The 21,701-nt window shown below is 51.9% G+C and overlaps 1 protein-coding gene across 15 annotated transcripts in view; it reads left to right on the top strand.

Annotated features, from left to right (window-relative positions):
• The window catches only part of APBB2 (amyloid beta precursor protein binding family B member 2), a 345,785-nt gene that overhangs the window by 278,125 nt on the left and 45,959 nt on the right, over nucleotides 1–21,701 (top strand). For all 15 annotated transcript variants that reach the window (XM_075544392.1, XM_075544393.1, XM_075544389.1 and 12 more), the window contains 2 exons: nucleotides 4,495–4,641; nucleotides 5,613–5,740. In XM_075544392.1, the coding sequence (XP_075400507.1) occupies nucleotides 4,495–4,641; nucleotides 5,613–5,740 (275 nt within the window). The remainder of the gene's footprint in view (nucleotides 1–4,494; nucleotides 4,642–5,612; nucleotides 5,741–21,701) is intronic.

Genomic DNA, 21,701 nt, shown 5'->3' on the forward strand with positions numbered 1-21,701 from the left:
TCTGGTATTGTCTCTCTAGAGAATCCTGTCCAACACAGCACGTTCCTTCTCGGCCAGGCTTCTGCTAACGTGGGTTCTGCTTGTCGTAGAGTTTACAGTAAAGCGAAGCTTTCAGCGTGTCAGCAGTCTGCACAAGGACACTAGCTATGTTCGCCCTCCCAGTCAGCCATCGCCCATCACTGCTCCAGAGGACACCAGTTCAGTCTCCTACGCTTCTCTCTGTACACTCGTGTAGCCTTTTAGGATCTAAGGTTGAACATTGCTGTTCGTTCTCATATCGTTGATCTTTTCACCACCCTCCCTCCCAGGGACCAGGCACTGAGCACCTGCTGGCTATGGGGACTGCTGTTTTACAGCATTAACTCATTAGGGACCATCGGGTGGCAGGGGAGCATGCATGGGCACAGAGGCTGATCCCTGGTCTCTCCCTCCCATCATCCCCAGCACCTAGTAGGGGGAAATCCCCCCATTTGCTTGTCCTGTTACAGGCCAGAGGAAGGACAGGGCAGAGATCTGGCAATTGGTGAGGGAGGAAAAGGGTAGCCAAGGGTGAACTGACTGGGTCTTCAGGGGCAAGGAGCCCCGGTGGCGTGGTGGTTACAAGTTGGATTGCTAACTGCAAGGTCAAAACTTCAAGACCCCTCGCCACGCCACAGGAGAAAGATGAGGGTTTCTACTCCCGCCAAAATGTGCAGCCCTGGAAACCCCCAGGGACAGTGCTGCCCTGTGCTGTCGGGCCGACATGCGTGAGTTTGCTTTTGCTTCCTGCAGGAACAGAAGAGAAGGGAGTGAGGCTTGCATCTATCCCAGCAGGGTGCTGGGCACAGGGAGCCCTGGAGACAGGCGTAGTGGGATACAAGTTAGGTTGCTACCCCCAAGGTCAGCCGTTCAAAACCACTAACTGCACTGTGAGAACAAGATAAGACTTTCCACTCCTGCAAAGAGTTACAGACTCAGAAACACTGAAGGAGCCAGTTCTACCCTGTCCTGAAGGGGTCCTATGAATTGGAGTTGACCCGAAGGCATCGTCACTCTGAACTGAAAGTGATGTGATTACATTGAGCGTGGATTTGGGTTTTATGTGTGAGGCAAGGAGCCTGGCGGCACTAGGGGCTAAGTAACTTCAAGATCCACAGTTTAAACCCACCAGTCGGACAAAGATGAAGTCTGCGCTCATGAAAAAATGATAATTTATAAATTATCGAGGGATCATGTGGGAGGGAGCAGGGAAGGGGAGAAAATGAGCTGATTCCAAGGGCCCAAATAGAAAATGTTTTGAGAATGATGATGGTAACCTATGTACAAATGTGACTGACACAGTGGATGGATGGATGGACTGTGGTAAAAGTTGTCAAAGCTCCCAATAAAATGATTTTTTTTTAATGTAGCATCTCGGAAACCCCAAGGAGCAGTGTTCTTCTGCCCCATGAGTTGACTGGCGCTGGGGCGATGGCAGTGAGTTGTAGGTCGTGGGCACTGTGTCAAGCAGCCCTGGGCAGTCTGGGCACTACCTTCTTGGGAACACAGTGAGGAAGTGAGGCTAAGAGACCGGAAGTGGCTTGCCCACGGGCACCAACTGGCTGGCAGCGATGTTGTGCCTTAGATCCTGATGCACCTGAAGACACAGTCCACTGGCTCTTTGGGTAGAGAGCTATTAAAAAAAAAAACAAAAACAGGAACGTGTCCATGTCAATATTTTTTCTTTCACTTTTCAAGTTTTGGAAGCAGTCTTTAAAAGGTGATTTGGATTAAACCATTTTTAACAGTGTTGCTAAGCGCTTCAGCCCCATGACATACGAGTCAGTAGTCCCATCGTCTCCCGAGGCGTCCTGCAGGTATCACCACATTCAATTCTGGACCAGAGTCTTCTCTGTAGTCATCGATGACCGTGTGAGTGCTTTCAACTGTGGCAGAAATATACACAACAAGTCATTCTCCAAGTCTGCAGCTTCTGCATGAACAATTCAGTACCACTGATCTTGTCCCAGACTCTGAAAATGTGTGCTTCTTCCCAGAGCTGGCTACACACCTGTGCGCCAGCGTGGGCAGCGGGAAGGGGGCGAGGACAGTCATTGAAACCCTTCCTGGCCACCGGGGGGCAGCACCAAACCCTGCAGCGCGCTGGCTCCCAGTGGCTCCTTTATTCCAGCCATTCATTCCCCCTCCACCAGGTTCCTCTTTCCTTAGGCCTGTGTGGGGTGGGGCGTGCTGAAGCCTTCCAGAGCAGAACTGAAATTAAAGCAGCAGCAGGGTTGCCAGTGGAAACTTAATTTTAGGATGGACGTGTTGTCAGGCTGTAAGTGAGGCGTTTGTTTCCCTTTGATTGGCGTGTGTAACTGTGTTGGATGGGGGTAGGAGTGCCGCCTGGTTGGGGTTCACTCTGCTTTCTGGTGAGATGGAATCCACACGTGCTCGTCCTCAGAGGACCCGAAGCAGACAGAGTAGCCTTTTCACATTCTTGATGGTCCACTTGAGTATCGACCGATTATAGGACTCTGGGGTAGGCTGTGGGGAGAGAGATAGGGCTTTCTATTTCCTGTAAACATTTACGGTCTTACAAACTCACCGGTGCAGTTCTACTCTGTCCCGCTGAGTTGCTACGAGTCGGAATCAACTGGATGCTGATGAGCTGGCTTTTGTGTTGAGTCGTTGGTTGCTAGAGACAGTAAGGTAAGGTGCTCCTGGCTGCTAGTTCTCAGGGCCTAGGCCGCCCCTCGCCCCCTGCCTTGCAGTCCTGGCAGGCCGTGGACGGCCAAAAGAAGAGGCAGGTCCGTGTGGGAGGAAGGACAGCCAGGGGCAGCGTGCTGAGTAAAGTGGGGGGTCCCTGGAAACAAGAGTGGGCTCAGACACACGGAGGACTGGCCACGGCGAATGAGCCAGTAGCGTTTCATGCTGTCAGGCATCAGGTGGCCGCAGAAAGTGGTTACTATTTAAAAAAATTAAAAAGCATAGTACACCCACAGAAGCACCTCCTGAGAGGGGGCTGGCACGTCTGGCACACATGTGTCATCGTGGTGGCTTGCCGAGCGAGCTCTCCTTGGTGGAAACCCCGTGCACGGCCAAGCGAACTACCACCCGCCCCACACCTTCCTCACAACGGGTGTCCTGGTGGAGCCGCTGTGCCCGTATCTCACATAGGGGCGTTTTTATTATTACTATTATTATTTTGGTTTTCGCTGTCCTTCTACTTTACCAAGCCTGGTGTTCTTCTCCAGAGATGATCTCTCCTGGCAACATGCCCGAGGCAGGAGAGCTGACCCTGCCTCTCCATCCTCCCTTGCGCGGAGCACTCGGCTGTACTTCTTAATTCTGGCAGTCCACGGGGTTCCAGTATTCTCCCATTCAAATGTCCCAGAGCTCCCCGGGTCGCTTTCCCACGCGGCCGAGGCAATGGGGGTGCCATGGGTGGGGCCAGACGCACCTTCATCTCCAAAGTCGCGTCTTTGCTTTCATAAGCGATACTGCGCTGTTTGCAGCAGATGCGCCCAGCGCGTTTCCTCCTTATGAGAATAAGCACGTGACAATGTGTAAGTTGCCTCAAATGTAAGAAGATCTGTGAGGATGGTATGTTCCTACTGTTACGAATCGGGCAACCCCCCCCCAAAGGGCCGCGACCCCCAGATTGAGAACCACTGGTGTAGCAGGAAGAGAGGGGCATGGTCCCAATACCTTTCTAAATCAATGAAAAAGGCATTGGTGTTGGCGCTCTGGGTAGGAGCCCTGGTGCCGTCATGGTTAAGCGTTGGACTGTGGCCTGAAAGGTCCGAAGTTCGAAACTACCAGGCAACCGTGGGAGAACAACAAGGCTTTCAGCTTCTGTAGAGAGTTGGGAAACCCACAGGGGCAGTGCTACCCTGTCTGATAGGGTCGCTGTGAGTCAGAATCGGCTCCTGACTCGATGGCAGTGAGGTTGGCTGTTTGTTTGTTTGGTTGTTTGTTTGTTTGTGTGCTGCAGCACCTCTCGAGTGTGTTCCATGGCTTTTCAAAATGCGGCGCCAATAGCGGTGCGGGCCAGAGGAAACCCTTGGTGCCCACGAGTGAGCGCAGGCTGGTTCCTTCCGTGGTGTGTTTCTGTTGTTTCGTGTCACACGTGTCCCACCCTCACAGAACACATCCCGCTCCGTTGCTTTCTAGAAACAAGTGACGAGTGTAATCTCCTCTCCTCCCTCCATCCCGTTTTCGGTGCTCAGTTCCCAAGTCAGAGTTCACGGGGCTGTGTTTCTGACTGTTTTCATAGATAACAGAGCCAAAATGTCCAGACCCGTCAGTCCTAGGTTCAAAATCCGGTCATCGTTTTAGGGGGGCGGGGGAAGCCTACCAAGAAGATAACAACGTGGTCGTTATCTTTTAATAGTAAAAATAATCATAACAAGTTTGCAGCTCAGAGGCCATGATGGCCAAATGCCCTGTTCTGTGGGAAGCACTCCTGTGCCGGCCACAAGGTTCCAGCTTCGTTGGCACAGACGAGTCACCCGTCCCCACGCTGTCTTGCAGTGTTTCGCCGTGCGCTCACTGGGCTGGGTGGAGATGGCGGAGGAGGACCTCGCTCCTGGGAAGAGCAGCGTCGCTGTCAACAACTGCATCCGGCAGCTGTCCTACTGCAAAAATGACATCCGAGATACGGTTGGCATCTGGGGGGAGGTAAGTGATAATGTGACCGCACGTGGCCACCGCCTTTTCCTCCCGCTAGGCAGGGCTCACGGAAGGAGCCCTAGTGGCGGCGTGGGTTATGCATTGGGCTGCTAACCACAAGGTCAGCAGTTCAAAACCACCAGCCACTCTGTGGCATAAAGATGAGGCTTTCTACTCCCATGAAGCCTTGCAGTCTTGGGATGGGGGAAGGGGCTTCCTGAGGGAGTGGGAGGGAGGGTTGGAGGGAAATGGGGAGCTCATGATGAATACAAGAGGGAAGAGAATGTTCTGGAACTAATTGTAGCATTTGGACAACTCTGAAATATGGCCCAACTGTGGAAATGTATGATGTATGAACCATGTGCCAATTAAACTTTTTTTAAGAGTTACAGCCTTGGAAACCCACAGGGGAAAGTCTACCCTGTCCTATGGGTCACTGTCAGTTAGCATTGACCTGATGGCAGTGAGTTAGGCTTTGGGGGCTTGGGGGGTCGTGGTCACAAGCCTCCGAGGCACTGGGGCCATGAGTCTGAAGTTTCTGGAGGTGTAGTCAGGTGCCTTGCCCCTCATCTTTCTTCCCCTGTGGAGCTGCAGTGTTTGAACGGCTGACCTTGCGGGTCAAGACCCATGGCTTAACCCACTGTGCCACCAGGGGACCTGCTGTCAGTTTGGGTTTCTTGTTTTCCCTTAAAGTAAATAGTTCAGAAATGTAAGTAATTTAAAACAATAGCCGACTTAGGAAGCAGGCGGGGACACCAAGCACGTGGAAGAGGAGAAAGAAATTAGCATGTCAGGGGGTGTGGGAAAAATGCCTGCCTGTGTCAGGAGAGAACGTTTCTCTCGGAAAACCCAGTCTATACCCAAATGGTGGGTGGTGTCTCCTGGCCGTGGGAGCGCCGGCCGGAGGTCCCCACTAGCACCCCTGGCCGTGCTGTGGGCACGGGGAAGACGTGTGCATATGCTCTTTCGTTGATTCCCAGGGGAAAGACATGTACCTGATCCTGGAGAACGACGTGCTCAGCCTGGTGGACCCCATGGACCGCTCCGTGCTCCACGCCCAGCCCATCGTGAGCATCCGCGTGTGGGGCGTGGGGCGCGACAACGGCCGGTGAGTGCCCCTGACCGAGTGCCCGGTTCTGTCTCGGCCCAGCTCGCGCTGGTTAGGGAGCTGGTTAGGGCAGATGCCGGTCTTCTCCTGGCTCTCCTCTGCCCTCCAAGCTGCTCGCCGTCCTCGTGTCTGCACCTCACGCCTTTGGCAACTTCTGCCCTCAGGTTCTGCCTCTTTCCCCATCGGGTCATCCTCGCTGTCCACTTAAGACCTAGCCCCCTCTTTAGTCTTTCCCAAAGTCTCTTTCAAGCATTCATTTTTTCCCATGGGGTCCCTCAACGCACGACACTGGTATTTTCATCACAGAGGGCTTGCTAGAAGGGAGAAGTGAAGAGTTTTTCATGACAAGCCTGAGATCCTTCAAGTATGACTACTGGGAACTTTGGGGGCCTGGGATTGGCCAGACTTACAGCTTCCAATAGGTGGCATGTGGGTGTGGTTTAATGAGGTGGTGAACGTGGAGCCTCAGCCCTGTCAGTGTTCCACTCGGCCCCCAGCGTTTCAGTATGGATAGGAGGTACTGCTTGCTTGGAGGTGTTGTGGGCTTCCCAGGACTAAGAACTGGCTCTTTCCGGTTCAGTAATGGCCAAGAAAGCGAAACCAGAACAGACCCAAGTTAATGTAGGTGAACCTGAATGGAAACCAGAAGGAGGAGTTTGGGGGTGATGCCCTGCTAGAAATGTAATCTTTGAGAAAATGAAGACCGAATCTCCTGAGTGGCAGAGTGGGAAACAGTGGTGCCCGCTCAGAGATGGCGACCAGCTGTGCCTCAGTAATCCAGTCGCATGCATCAGACTCGAGAAGGGGCTCAGTAGGCCTTTGCCTGGTAGGTCTCCTCTTACAGGGCTTCTAGCCATGATGTCTCGTCCAGATGTCGTTCTCATGCACCCACATTTGCCGAGTGCAGGTTCGGGTTTCACTTCACCGGCCCTGGCTGAACCATTGGAACCAGTTCAGAGCTCTGAACTTGTCTATTCTTTGGGGGCAATTAGAAACAAGGAAGTTCTGGTTTTCAGGCATGCGCCCTAGCTTTAGTCTAGCAAATGAAGTTGCAGGCCCACCTTAGCGTGCCGCTACCGGCTCATCAGGCGACCTGAAATACTAGTAACTCTAACAGTAGAGGCGATCTTTGCCCTCCTCAAGACGCCAGGAGCTCTCCTGGCATTTAGAGATGGCGTGTAGCACGATTAGCTGCCTCTCTGCTGAAAATGGACAAAAGCACTTGAGAAATGAGTGACTGTCCGAGCAGCGGTGGGATGGCTTTCCAGGTCCGTGGGTCTATTACTGGGCATTCTGGTTGAGTGGGTCATGTGGTAGTCTTCTGGGGCATCTGCGTGGGTTTGTCACCTGCCTCTGTCCACCCAGACTGGGCATCAGTGGATCCCATTGCCTTGTGATTTGGTCCTAAGTCCTAACCCATACAGAAAGGATGATGGATCAGTACTCATCGGCTGGAGAGTGTGCATACTTGCTGTAACCAGACATGAGAAGGAGTCTGCCCACTTGGGGGCTGAGGACACACGGAGTGGATAAACTAGCCAGGAGTGCAGGGTGCCTCGGAGCTGTTTGTGGCAGAATGATGAGGCGTGACCGCTGGGCCGGGTGCCCCGGGGACCGTGTGGACAGGTAATGTACAGCCGTCACCCAGTTGCGTGGCAGGGTTGTTGCCCTGGAGGTGATGGTGTGGACACGGCTCGATTGATTTTACAAGGGAGGCATCTGATTATGTTCAGTCACCACCGAGAACCTTTAGCATTGGCGGCCAGCCCTGACCGGGGTCGCGTGCCCTGTACACTCGTTATCCCTGCCCTCAGCTTGCGTCAGAGGCAGCAGCCCAGTGGAGAGCATTAGGGACGTGTGCACCTAGCTAGGGTTCTGTGCTCTTAAGGAGGATAGGGTCAGGGTCTATTTGATTCCATCAATGTTCCAGCAGCCACTAGGGCCCTCTGGAGGGCACTGAAGTGATCCAAAACTCCGAAAGCCAAACTCAAATACCACTGAGTCCTTCCTAATCCTAGTGAGCTTAAACACAGACGGTAGAACTGCCTCTGTGGGTTTCGGAGGCTGTAACTCTCTAGGGGCGTAGAAGCCTCCTCTTTCTTCCACTGAGCGGCAGATGATTCTGAACTGCTGAACGCACGATGAGCAGCCTAGCATGTAACCACACCGCCACCAGGGGGCTGTAAAAGAGGATACCTATGGTTTTTCGTGGATTATGGGCTATAATACAAACATTTTTCATTACCAAGGGAATGCCGAATGACTCCCCTGTTTATATCGGTTTGTTAACCTTATTATTATCATTTTGGTTTGCATTTCTTTTTTTTTAATCATTTTATTGGGGGCTCGTACAATTCTTATCACAATCCATACATCTATCCATTGTGTCAAGCACATTTGTACATTTGTTGCCATCATCATTCTCAAAACATTTGCTTTCCACTTAAGCCCTTGGTATCAGCTCCTTGGTTTTTTCTCTCCCTCCCTACCCCCCTCCTTCACGAGCCCTTTGTTCCTGGAAAGGCGGGAGACCCAGTAAGGTGGAGAACCTATGCTCTAAAGCAGTGGTTCTCAACCTGTGGGTGGTGAGCCCTTTGGGGGGGTGAACGACCCTTTCACAGGGTTCGCCCGATTCATGACAGTAGCAACATGACAGTGATGAAGTGCCAACGAAAATGAACTTATGGTTGCGGGGGACGGGGTCCACTATAACATGAGGAACTGTATTAAAGGGTTTCGGCATGAGGACGGTTGGGGACCACGGCAAGGGAGACATGATGATTCAAATGCAGCAGACATTACACAAGGTCTCGGAGGCTCAGTTCTCTCATCTGTGGATTGGAGGCAGTAATGAGGACCACCCAAGCTGAACCCCCCCACACTGTGGTCATTCCTCAGTGATGCAGGCAGAGTGGAGACTGCGCGGGTGTTCCAAGCAGATGCTGCTGGTGCCAGGACTCCCTGTCAAAGATGGCTGAAGGTTTCTGAGGAATCTGACCTGAGAGAGGCTTCAGGGACAAGTGGCCATGTCCTACAGTGCAGGAAGGGCTGGCTGGTCCCCACATGAACGAGTTCCCTTGTCTTACAAAGTAAAAGGAGCTGCCTGCCCCCTGATAAAGCCCCTGCCATCGCGCCGCTTGTGGCTCATAAAGAGTCCGTCTCAGAAGCCCACAGGGGCAGTTCTGCCCTGTCCTAGAGGGTTGCTATGAGCCCCGTGGTAGCAGTGTAAAACTGCACTGTTTGGGGTTGTGTTATTGAAGCATAAGCCAGATCACCACTTCTTACTCTTAGTGTTAGCACAGTGTGATTTGGAAATACGCTTGGGTTTCCTCCTGGGCCTGGAGGATCCCGACGGCTTTGGATGCTCGTTGGGTGCCCTTGAGCTTGGATTGCTCCGGGAAGCAGTAAATAAAAAGTCTGTCCGCGAAAGGCCGCGTTTCTCCCCCTCGGCCTCCTGAGTTTTCACTCCCTCGGATCAGGAGCCTCTGTTGCATCCCTGCTTTTTCCATCCTTCCCGTTTGATTCTTCTTTTATTTAACAGCAATTTACAGCAGCAAATCCAATTTGTAATGGTGGGAAGGAAGGGGTTTTAACTTTGCATGAATAAAACATAAAGGTGCTTCATTCTGCTTGTGAAAACTGGCCCATTTCACATTCTCTTCCGTAACTTTCCTTGCGAAGAGAACGGAATCTCCTAGGGACTTTCTTAATGTGGTGAATGTGAATAAGTATGTATACCAGGAGCTTGGCCGGCACAGGATCTTTCTTGAAATTCAGTGTGCTTCACTGAGCTGGGTAATTTCAGAATCTATTAAGGATTTGTTTGCTTGGGTTTTTGTGGGGGGTTTTTTGGTGGGGGGAAGGCAGTAACATTTTCAAGTGCTTGTGATTTTGAAGACACTTGTGGGTTGCGGTTCCGTAGGGAGTGATGGACCGGAACCACCGCAGACCCCATCCTGAAGGTTGATTCCTGCGGATCAACCTCTTCCCACGAGCAGTGTAAGGAGTGGCGTTCCCTGCAAATGCAGGTCCTCGGTGGAGTTTGGGTGGCTGCAGAGCCGGGCGGGAGCTTCGGTCTTCGTGTTGAGAATCACGCGGATCTTGATCATGGCATTTCGATCTGAATCCACCCAGTGACTCCAGGGGAGAAAGACTGCTGATGGGGTCCCAGAAACATAGCCCCTAAAAAGCCCTGTGGAGCACTCTGTGCACTGAAATCAACGTGATGGCACCTGGCAGCAGCAGTACTTAAACGCAAGGACAGAATGATGACAGTAAATGGAACGGACCAAGGCACCTCGAAACACAAGTTACCGAGCTTCTCACAGATAGACGTCTGTCTGTCCTCTCGTCGGCTCTCCTGGCATCACATCTGTTCTTGGGTTGTTCCCCAAGCCTGGTTGGGAGAGACTCAAGGTCATGCTTCGGTTCTTCGTTTTCCCCGGCAGCAGCCTGCATGTTGGACGCCGAGTGACTGGTTGTTCCTCAGGCAGCCTCTGGCCTCGTGATTTAGCTGCTGATGCTGAGCTTCGCCACCCTCGGTTTGCTTTCTGTGTCTTCATCCGGAGAAGACCGCGTGCTGTTGGGAAAAGGGGATTTGCGATGAAGAAGTCGCTGGTCTCGCAAATTTCGGTCACGAGCTCTCTGCTTCCTTACCGTCACCCAGGCCATCTTCCCAGCGCCTCTTCCTTCCTCTGTTTCCTTCCCAGTGTCTGCGTTCCAATCGCCAGCAGTCACCAGTGCATCCTGACTGCACGTGGGACCCATTTCCTACTGAAGACGTCCGTAGAGTTCTTCCATTTCTCCATCACTAGTTTTGGTGGCTGGTGCATGGACTTGAGTGGTAGCTGTGTGTAGATTGCTGTCTGAGTAATCAGTTAATCCTTGTCATTGCAGCCTCTTCTTTACAGGCTTGGGAAGCCAAGAGCAGACATTTCCTGAGCCTTAGATGGCGCAACTAGCCAGCCCCGCGGAGCAAACAGACCTGGCAGTTTTCACCTATCTAGATCAGAAAACCGCAAATGACTTGTTGGGTTGATTCCAAGGCATAGCCAGGCAGGTTTCAGCAGAGTTTTCAGACTAAAGGAAAACCCAGCAACCTACTTCCAATGCCCCCAAAGCAACCCACTTCCAGGGAGTCAATTACAACGCGTAGTGACCGCTTTAGACAGGGTAGAACTGCCCGTGTGGGTTTCCAACACAGTAACTCTTTATGAGAGTAGAAAGCCGCGACCTTTCCCTGTGGCGCGGCTGGGGGTTTCAAGCTGCTGGCCTTGCAGTTGGCAGGCAAACGCATAGCCACGACACCAACGGGGCTTCTTCCATCCAGCACCCAGGTAGTGAAACCCTGTGGGTCCCAGTGGTCCCAGCCACAGCCAGCGGTGGGCGTGGCCCAGGCAGTGGTTCAGGCAGACGTCTGTGGTGGCTCGCCATAAGCTGAGGTGACTCGGTGACAGCTAACACCGCCCAGGGCTAAGGGAGCAGCTAAGGCAGCCACCTCCCCAATGCTGAGAGGGCGTGTCTTCCACTCGGGGCATTCTCAGAGCTTCCAGTTATTTGAGCAGATTCGTCAGGTCTTCCTGCTCAGCTCACCCACCTACTTGGTCTGAGATTTCTTCTCTAAATTGCTAGAAGTTGTCAGTAATAAAAGGTATTTCTGTTTGAGAAGACAGCTTTAGAACACATTTGCTTTGTGGTATACTTTTTTTTTTTTTCCCAACTCACCTGAACGCTGTCTCTATTTTTTGCCTGGCCATTGTTTCTTTCCCGGGCGTCACTTGTGGTGTGGAGGGGACGCACAGCTTAATGGCCTCGAGTCGGCCTTCTCCAAGCCAGACGCATCATGAAAAATTGATGGGCCCCCAGGATCTGATGATGAGAGTTTAATCCAGCTGACGTGTGCTGTCTGGCCTCCAGGAGTAAAGTCTACAGACAGAACTGTCGATATTGTTGGTCAACACCCTAACGCCATGGCCCTTCCCCTTCCTCCCCCCTCCACCCCCCAGCATTCACATGCAACTGAGGTGATTAAAAACGCCATGGCCTGAGTCAGGTGACCCTCCATCCTCAGAGTCATCCCTTTGCCCGTCAGCACCCACAAGAGGGCTTGTGTAGATTTGCATGGGACATTAGAGGGCTTTGCTTCCTGACCGCTGCTTCCGTGAGTGTCGATTGCAGGTCCGGGCACAACCAAAGTCCTCGACACCTTTACTGCTCAGCCATTTATTGCGAGGTTGCTTTTCCACCCAGCTGCGAGGATGCGGCTTTTTCCAGGCCGAGCTTTGGCATCTTTGGTCCTCTGTGTGTGCTTCAGGTCCTTCTCACTGTCGGCAAGCAGGTCGGGTCATCCGCGTACTGCAGATTGGGAATGAGCCGTTGTTCTGCTGCCTCTGACGGAGTTCGTGTGCGTCTTTCCGTTTCACAGTGAAAATTTGATGGCTTGTTCAATTAAAGGCTCAAAAGCAATCATTTTACTAGACTGAGCCAAAATGAAGTCATCATGGATCAGAGATGTGGTTGAAACAAATATCTAGCCTAATGAGTTTATAGAATTATGTCTCCTTTATTCTCAAATACAGTTTTCTAATCTAAGCACCAATAAAATGTGATTCTTTTATTGTAAACCACTGAGTTCTGTTTAAGGTGCCCTGGTGGCCCTGTGGGTTAAGCACTGGCCTGCTAGCCACAGGATCAGCAGTTCAAACCTACCAACTGCTCCTCCGGAAAAAGACGAGGCGGTCTGCTCCCCTGAAGGGTCATCCTTGCAGACCTGTGGGAGCAGCGCGACCCTGTCCTACAGGGCCGATGTGAGTGGGAATTGGCTCAACAGCAAGGGGTGGCTGATTCTTTAGGAAGCAAATGAGGTGTGAATTTGCATTTTAAAATATGTATTCATTTATAAGACTCAAGCAATTACAATTCCCCCTTAACCAGATACTCAGTCATTGAGAGGCACTGTGCATTGGGCTCCAGGATTATTGTGAAGTGGGTTTTCAGTATATTCCTGTTGAACCCTGAAGTGACCCAAAAACAACCAAGTTAAAAGCACGTCTTTACAACCAATTAATAACGCTGGCCAATCCCAGTGACGTGTGTGGCTTTCTCCATGAACTTGTTGGCCCAACTAGTCTCCCCCTTCTCACCCCCAGGATCACACAAGAGAGATAACCAGTGACCACCAAAAGCATACATCTAATGGTACAGTTTCTTCATATATTGCCCCCACAAATTCAGTGGCCTAGGACAATTGCCAGTGGCCCTCTCTCGCCTGGAGGAAGTATCCTGATTTATGTCTACATGCCCCATAGCTTAAGAGTTGCTTTGTCTTCTTTATGGACATCAGAGAAGCTGTACAAATTATTTATGAAGAAAGATAAAGCCTAATCCTACTCATTAAATCCCACGCAGGAAAGGGGCTGAGAGGAAAGGGAAGGCTTCAGTACGCCAGGGCTGTCCGGGCAGAATTGCTGCTCAAAACAGAGGAAGGGGGAAAAGACGGTGCCTAACTGACACCTTCACAGCGTGGGCCACTTTTTAAGCATCACAAGGTTGGTGGTTCGACACCACCAGCCAGTTCCTTGGGAACAGTTGAGTCTGTCTGCGCCTTTGAAGGCTCACCTGCTCAGAGCCCGTCTGTCTGAGGGTGGACGTGGCTGGCATCGTCTTGAGGGTGGTGGGAGTTTGGGAGTCCGTGCTCACAGGTGGTCTGCAGAGTGGCTTTCTCCATGTCTACTATGAACTGGTTTCTGTGTCCTCCCTAAAACTGGTCCGAAGTCCCAACCCCTGAACCTGTGCCTGTGGCCCTCTTTGGAGAGAGAGGTCTTCTTTCTCCAGGTGACGAGGTCAGGTGAGAGCAGTGGCATCTTTTAAAAAGATGAAACTGAGACACATCTGTGGGGGGCAGTGGGCGATGCCAAGTGGAGACCCTCTACAGCAGGGGTTCTCAAACTTTTTAAACAGGGGGCCAGTTCACTGTCCCTCAGACCCGTTGGAGGGCCGGACTATAGTTTAAAAAAAAAAAAAAACAACTATGAACAAATTCCTATGCACACTGCACACATCTTATTTTGAAGTAAAAACAAAACAGGGCAAAACACCCGGCGGGCCGCATGTGACCTGCAGGCCATAGTTTGAGGACCCCTGCTTTACAGCCAGGTACACCCAGAATGACTTCCAGTAGGAAGCACAGCTTAGCCCTGCCCAGGCCCTGCATGCAGATTGCTGACACTGTGAGGCACTCTACCCCTGTCCTTTGTGCTTGTGTCACTAACACAAGCTAGGTAACTAAGGCAGCATCCAAGGAGGCTTTAAGCTGTGCCTTCTACCTGGAATTTTTCTTTCTCCATTCCCCCCACTACCTGTCCACCTGCCCTACCTACCTCTCTGGAGAATTAGCTCACTGTCCTCTAGTCAATTCCAGCTCATAGCGCTCCTACAGGACAGGGTAGACCTGACCCTGTGGGATTCCAAGACCGTAAGTCTGTGTGGAAACAGAAAGCCACATCTTTCTCCCACAAAGCACCTGGCGGGCTTGAACCACCGACCTTGTGTCCCGCAGCTCTTGCACATAACCCATTAAGCCGCCGGGCCTCCTTGGAAGATTTCCTAGACGCTCACTTACTGAGTCCCAATTTGGTGTAAGCCAAAGAGGCTGCTCCGCTCTCGGCGACTGGCCAAGGGATTGAGGGTTTGAGCCCACTCAGAAGTGCCTTGAAAGTCAGCCCGGCCATCTGCTTCGGAAAGGTCACATCCAGGAGAAGCCCAGGCAGCGGTTTCACTCTGCACACGTAGGGTGGTCGGGAGTCACGATAGACCCGAGGGCAGCAAATAGCATCGGCAACGTCAGGCGCTGAGGTTGGTCAAGGACACAGCTGTGAATAAGGAAGTCAAGGACCCTGCCCTTGTGGGATCTAGTGTCCTAAGTGGAACGGGCAAAAAGTGGCACGCACCATAGGGTCCCAGGAAGCGCAGGGTAATAGAGTGGCCTGGCCCTGGATGAAGCCTGGGCACTACTGTCCTAATGGCTTAGACCTGGCACATTCTTACCACCTTGTTTTGCTCCTTAATGCTGTGTGGCTCCCAGCTAGATGCTCAGGTCCTTGAAAACCAGTGCCTTGTCCTGTATTTCCGTCTACGGGATGCAACACCATCGTTGCTGCCACGTCAGCCCTCTGCTCCTGATGGCGCCATGCACAATGGGATTGTTAACAGTTCTGATCCGTTAGGTTCTCCTTGCTGGGTTTACAGAAGTAGATCTCCAGGCCTTTTTTCCTAGTCCGGAAGCTCCACCAGAAGGGCTGAGAATGATTGTAACACACAAGCCTCCCCTGGCAGGTGCTGACCAGGGAACCGAACCCGGGTCTTAGGCACAGAAAGCGCCCGCTGCCCCGTCTGCCCGTTGCTGTGTGCCCGTGAGCTGAGTCTCACTCATCGGGACCTCCCAGGCAGACAAGGACAGTCATCCGTGTGAGGGCAGATGGCCAGGTCTCCTCTTCCAAGGAGTGACCGGTGGGTTCCAGCTACCGACTCCCACAATTAACCCTTGAGCCACCTGGGCTCTTTATGTTAGAAGTTTAAAAAGACTTCTGGCTATATGGAGAGAGCAGGAGTACAACTCTACGTGTGTGATTGTGTGTGAATATTATGGCCTAGAGTTTGCTAACTGCCTCTGGAAGCCCTGTTGGCATAGTGGTTATGCACTGGACTGCTAAACAAAAGATCAGCAGTTCAAAACCACCAGCTGCTCCCAGGGAGAGAGATGGGGCTTTCCACCCCGTGAAGAGTTATAGCGTCGGGAACTCCTGGGGCAATTCTACCCCGTCAACTCCGGGGCAGTGAGTAAATGGCGAATGGCATGATCTTACTTTGTTAGAGGTCAGCGGATCTTGCCCCTCTTGCAGATGAGAAAACTGAGATCCTGTACAAGTTGGGCTGCAGTTCCCCAAGTCCTTAGTTCAAAACCACCAGCTGCTCCTTGAGAGAAAGACAGGGTTTTCTACACCCGTAAACAGTCTCAGAAACGTATAGGGGCAGCTCTGCTCTGTCCTGCAGGGCGGCTATGACTCGGCATCGACTTGATGGCTGGGAGTTTGGGAGTTTGGGGGAGGGGGGGTGTTGTTTTAAAGAACGTCTGCATAGCTAGCGCTCCACTTGGTGCACAAAAACACGGCTGAGCCGTGTTCAGGCCGTAAAATCTGAATCCGGGACTCGTGCTTTTCTGTTTGTTTCTGCAGTTAGGGTGGCGTCCCTTTCTGTGGGGAGGGCTTGGTCCCTGGCTGCTCTTGGACCCCCCCTGGGGTACGCCCTCCTATCACATACCTGGCCCCAAGCCCACGCCCAGTTATTTCCCTGTGGCGTTGCAAACATCCGGTGTTTATTAAAAGAATGAATCATCCCTCCGAGCAAGGTTGCTTCATTTCAAGGGTGAGCAGTTTCCTGCCAGAGAGCTGCGTCTTCCCCCAAAATGATGCATAACAGGATCTGGTGTCTAAGTTTTTAGACACTGCGATGTTTGTGGGTTTCTTCTTCTTCTCGCCCTGCTGTAGTTGTGTACCCTTTGTTCGTTTCAAGAGCCATGCAAGTGCCTAGTCGCGTAGGTGGGACCCTCGTGGCCCTCGTATTTTCCATTTCTAAAGTCCTAAGTGGATGCTGGTCCGTAAGGCGGGGGAGGGAATAAGCCGTGGTGTCTGTGGCAAGAAAGTGATGCAAAGTCACTCTTCCTGTGCTCCATCGAGTGGAGTCTGTGGCAAAGAAAGTGATGCAAAGTCACTCTTCCTGTGCTCCATCGAGTGGATGGTGACTCATAGCAACCCAGGTCACAGAGCCCAACTGCCCCACGGAGCTTGGGGTTGCAGTGGGATGCGGTGCTCGCCTAGGAACCATGCAGTTGCTGGTTCGAACCCACCAGCTGCCTCGGGAGAAAGATGTGGCAGCCTGCTCCCATCCAGATGACGGCCTGGAAAGCCCTGCAGGGTGTTCTCCTCCGTCCTCCGGGGCCACCGGGAGTCAAGCTGTTTAACTCGACCTCCACAGATTCGGGGCTTGGTGTTTCAATCTCTGCAGAGGCAGATCACCCGGGCTTTCTTCTGCCCAGCCCTCGGGTGAGCGTGAGCTTCCAGCCGTTCAGTTACCAGCCAAGCACTTAATAGTTGTATCACCAGGCTCCGTCACTAAAGGGTACAAACTAAGGGCTATCAAAGCCGCTTGTTTCTCAGAGGTTGTTCTGATCTCATACATTCATTGCTGGCTTCAAGGTCTAGAATTCTTGCCTGGATTGTTTGACATGGCTAGCAAGGGGAGTCGGACGCATCGCCCTGTTCTGACCCTGTCGGACAGGGTAGAACTGCCCCTAGAGTTAGCAAGACAATGTAAATCCTTACGGAAGCAAACGGCCTCGTTTTCCTCCTATGGAGCAGCTGATGGATTCAAACTGACCACCTTCTGGTTAGTAACCAAGCATACTTAGCCACTGTGCCACCAGGGCTCCTAAAGAGAAGAAACCAAAGCCACAGTTCCAACTCAGGGCAACAACCCTCCATAAGTGGAGTAGAGCTGCTTTGCAGAGCGTGCAAGGTGTGACCTTTCAGAAGCAGGTCACCTGGGCTGCCTCCCGAGGTAACCCACCTAACAACAGCCGGGTGAGTTCACAGAAACAGCCTTTGGGGTGGGGGTGAGGGGTGCTGAGAGCTTAACCCTGTGTACCACCCTCTGCTATTTAGAGGACCAGTTTAGTTGAGGTAAGTAAGTTAGCTCCTTTGTGGGAAGTTTCTTCAGCTTCTAAGATGATTCATGATTGGAAATGACTAATTTAGTCTTCTGAGCTCTGTCAGGACTCTTTAAATATGTATTTCCCGTTCCACAAATAAGTCACGAATTCGTTCATTTCGCTCATTATCTGGGCTCCCGAGACTCATCAGAGGAGACCTTGAGTGATGAGCATCAGCTTGTCTTGTTTGGGAAACCCTGTCACATCTCACGGGCACATTATGCCAACGTGCTGAGAGAGGCTGGCTGGCTGGTAAACCGGCCCCTTTCCTTCCCATGAGTGAACCTAGTGGAATCCATGTTCTGGTACCACGACTCGTCTTCAGTCTGGATTGGGAACCAACATAAGGAAGACCAAAATCCTCACAACCGGACCAATAGGTAACGCCATGATGAATGGAGAAGAGGCTGAAGTTGTCCAGGATTTTGTCTCACTTGGATCCACAGTCAATGCCCATAGGAGCAGCAGTCAAGATATCCAGCATTAGGTACATCTGCCGCACAGACCTCTTGAAAGGGTTGAAAAGCAAGAGTGTTAACTCTGGGGTCTACGGGGCTCCTGCCCCCCACGCCATGGTATTCTCAGTGCCTCAGATGGCTGTGAACGTTGGACATGGAGCAGAGAAGACCGCAGAAGAGTTGATGCATCGGCATGACGGTGCGTGCTGTGCCGTGGACTGCCGAAAGAAAAGCGAATCCGTCTTGGAAGACGTCCAGCCGGGAGTGCGCCTTAGAACAAAGGATGGTGAGCCTTCATCTCTTACACACTTTGGACGTGTTGTCAGGAGAGACCGGTCCCTGGAGAAGGACACCGTGCGTGGTAAAGTTGAGGGGCAGCAAAAAAGAGGAAGGCCCTCGACCACATGGACTGGCACGTGGCCTCCACAGTGGGCTCAGCCATGAGAACCGTGGCGAGGATGGGCAGGGCCGGGCGGTGTTTTTGTCTGTTGTGCACGGGTCGCTATGAGTCAGACTCGATGGCACTTCACAACAACGTGGTCTGGTAGGAGCCCTGGTGGCAGGAGTGGGTTATGTGATGCCAAGTCAGCCACCAAAGCCTACCAGCCACTCCATCCATCCATAGAAGAAAGGGGAGGTCTTCTGGTCCTGTAAAGATCTACAGCTGCGGAAGCCCACGGGGCAGTGCTCCTCCATCCTGTAAGGGTCGCCAGGGGTCAAAATCAACTCGGTGGCTGAGAGATGGGTCAGAATTGACCTCCCAGCACACAACATAACAGCACGGTCTGGTCAGCCAATGGTTCTCGACCTGAGTGCACATCAGGATCCCTTTCAGGACGTTTAAAAGCACGCACATCCATTTCTAATTCGATAGATCTAAGTGGGGCCTGGGCATTTGCCTGTCTAAGTTCCTGAGACTTTGATGTTGATTCTGCTGGTCTGTGGACCTCACTGAAAACCTACTCAAGGTTGAAGACAAACTCTGCTGAAAATACTTGTTTTAAGTTCCTGGCACTCCTCTATCTAACAAAATAGTCCAAAGGCAGGGGCTTTTAAGATGCAAATGTATTGTCTTCCTGTGAAGGCCAGAAGCCCCTGTCGCCCCTGTCAGCACACCATGTTGATTACGTCTGAGAGAGCACCCGGTGTGTGCCCGTCTCTAGCGTGGCTCTGTGCATTCCTTCCATCTTCTTCCGTACTTTCTCCATAGGATCCTTCAGCACTGCAGGTAGAGGCTTGAACTCTGTCTTTAGCTCTTTCAGCTTGAGAACTGCTGAGCAAGTTCATCCTGCTTGGTTTTCTGGCTCCAACTCTTTGCACGCTTCATCATATTGACTTTGCCTTCTCCTACTGCCCTCTGGAATCCTCTGGAATACATAGCCCTTTTTTGTTTGTTTATGGAGAAACATACTACACAGGAGGATTTGCCTTTACGATACCAAAATCCAAACCTTCTAGTGGATTCCTCTTCATAACCATCCTACAGGACAGAATAGAACTGTCCTCCAGAGTTTTCCAAGGCGGAAGTCCTTATAGAAGCCGGCTGCTGCACCTTTGATCTACAGAGCAGCCGGTGGGTTCTAACGGAGCAATTAGATCGCAGCCAATTTCTTTAATCATGATGGTCAAAATGATTTTTGGTAGGAAGCTGCTTAGAGCGTTGGAACCCCTCTCCAGGCCCTGGGAAGAGCCCTCAGATACATTCACTAGAGTCCTCTGCTGGCCTGAAATCCACAAAGGGTAGATCATGTTGTATCTCTCACCTTACCCTCCCCCCAAATTGCGCAAGCTTTTAAGTCCCACAAAACCTGAATGGAGAAACCAAAGCCACTGCCATCAAGTCGATCCTAATTCCCAGTGATCCAGCAGAACAGAGTAGAACTGCTCTTGTGGGTTTCTGGGCTGTGTATCTTTAAGGGCGCTGAAAACCTCCTCTTTCTCCCAGGGAGCAGCTGGTGGGTTCAAACTGCTGACCTGGGGGTTAGCAACTCAACGTGCCATGAACCACGCCACCAGGGTGCCTTAAGCCTGGACCAGGTCCCTGGTGAAGGAAGAGAGTGTCTGACCAAGATGCGTTTGTGAAGCTGAAGCAGTGCCTGGGTGCCAGGAGAGGGCACAAGGAGACGTCGTTTCAGAGGGCGCGGGCCGCATGTGAGCCTGGGGGCACTCACTGTAATTGAGTGAGCCAGTGGGGCAGAGAAGGCAGATGACAATGCACGTTGATCTCAGCGCCCTACGGAACGACACGCTTGCTGTGTGGGATGTATCCATTAATTTGTGACAAAAACACATCTGGAGAATGAGACAGGCTCCACTTCTGGCTTCCACGCTGGTCGAGAAATGTGCATGTTCTCCGGGAGCTCACCAGAGGGGACGGCAGTAATCTCGGTGGACTTCATTGGGCACGTGGGGTGTATGAAGAGGTATTGGATGAGATGAATTCCCTGAAGCACGTAGAGCTAAGTTTTCTTCAGTATGTATTCTCCGATGCTGGTGGTTAGTATGGGTGCAATGCTGTACAACTAGTCCACCGTTGGGTAATAACCAAACCACACTCACCACCACTGAGTCGATTCTGACTCGTAGCAACTCCACAGGGCAGCGTAGAACTGGCCCTGTGGGGTTCTTACACTGATGCCACAGCAACAGAAGGCCTCATCGTTCCCCCACCCAGTGGTTAATAGAATGACTGAGGCCATTCTGCTAGCTAAGTGCTTCCCAAAGTGGCCGATAGTACAACAGCGGGGGGAAGACACTGTGTGTGTGTGTGTGTGTGTGTATCCTGTTTCCCCAAAAATAAGACAGGGTCTTATATTAATTTTTGCTCCCAAAGGTGCGCTAGGTCTTATTTTCAGGGGATGTCTTATTTTTCCATGAAGACTATGGTACACATTTATTGTTTATTGTTTTACTAAAAGAGACCTCACACTTCCTGTCTGCTCAGGCTGCACCGCGGTCAACAGTGAGCTGCACGGCAGCGCCGCCACTACGGTCCAGAGTTAATAGTAGCTTGGGGGACTTATTTTGGGGGAGGTCTTATTTTCGGGGGGATGCCTGATATTTCAGCGAGAGGCAAAACAGTAAGTAGGTCTTATTTTGGGGGGATGTCTTACTTTCGGGAAAACAGGGCGTGTGTGTGTGTTTATATTTTTCCCTCTGAAAAGGAGGCAGTAAGCCAAATAAATTTGGGGACCTGTGTAAGTAGATAAAGCTTTTTCTGCAAAGAACCAGACAGTAAATATTTCAGGCTCTGCGTGTCGCATTGTCTGTCTTAACTACCCAGCTTTGTCATTGTTGGACCAATGCCACCCACTGGGCAAGAACGTAACGAACAAGTGTAACTGTGTGCCCGTAAAACGTGACTGACAAACGCAGGTTTGGCTCTGCTCACTAATGAGCCCTAATTGGTCCACAGGGACAGTGTCCTGGTGTTCTTACTTACAATCCACACCGAGGAGTCCGACCGTGGTCACCCTGGCCAGTTTGAGTTCCAGTAGTCTGCCTGATGGCTGATGTCTTTGGGGGAAGAGGGCCTGTGGAAGGGATGGGGAGGGTCAAGTTGGGGAGGAAGGAGGGAGACGAGCCTGTTCAGCCAATGGTCAGAACACACGCTTCATCCCGGGTCACCTTCCTGGCACAGGGCGTGGCAATAACAGTAAGTTCCTGCTAAAATTCTCCTCGGGGGCCCGGCTTAGCAACCAGCTCCCAAGAATGGGCTTTCATGACCTCCCTCCAAGAA

This window comes from Tenrec ecaudatus, chromosome 3, assembly GCF_050624435.1.
Source record: "Tenrec ecaudatus isolate mTenEca1 chromosome 3, mTenEca1.hap1, whole genome shotgun sequence".
NCBI lineage: Eukaryota > Metazoa > Chordata > Mammalia > Afrosoricida > Tenrecidae > Tenrec > Tenrec ecaudatus.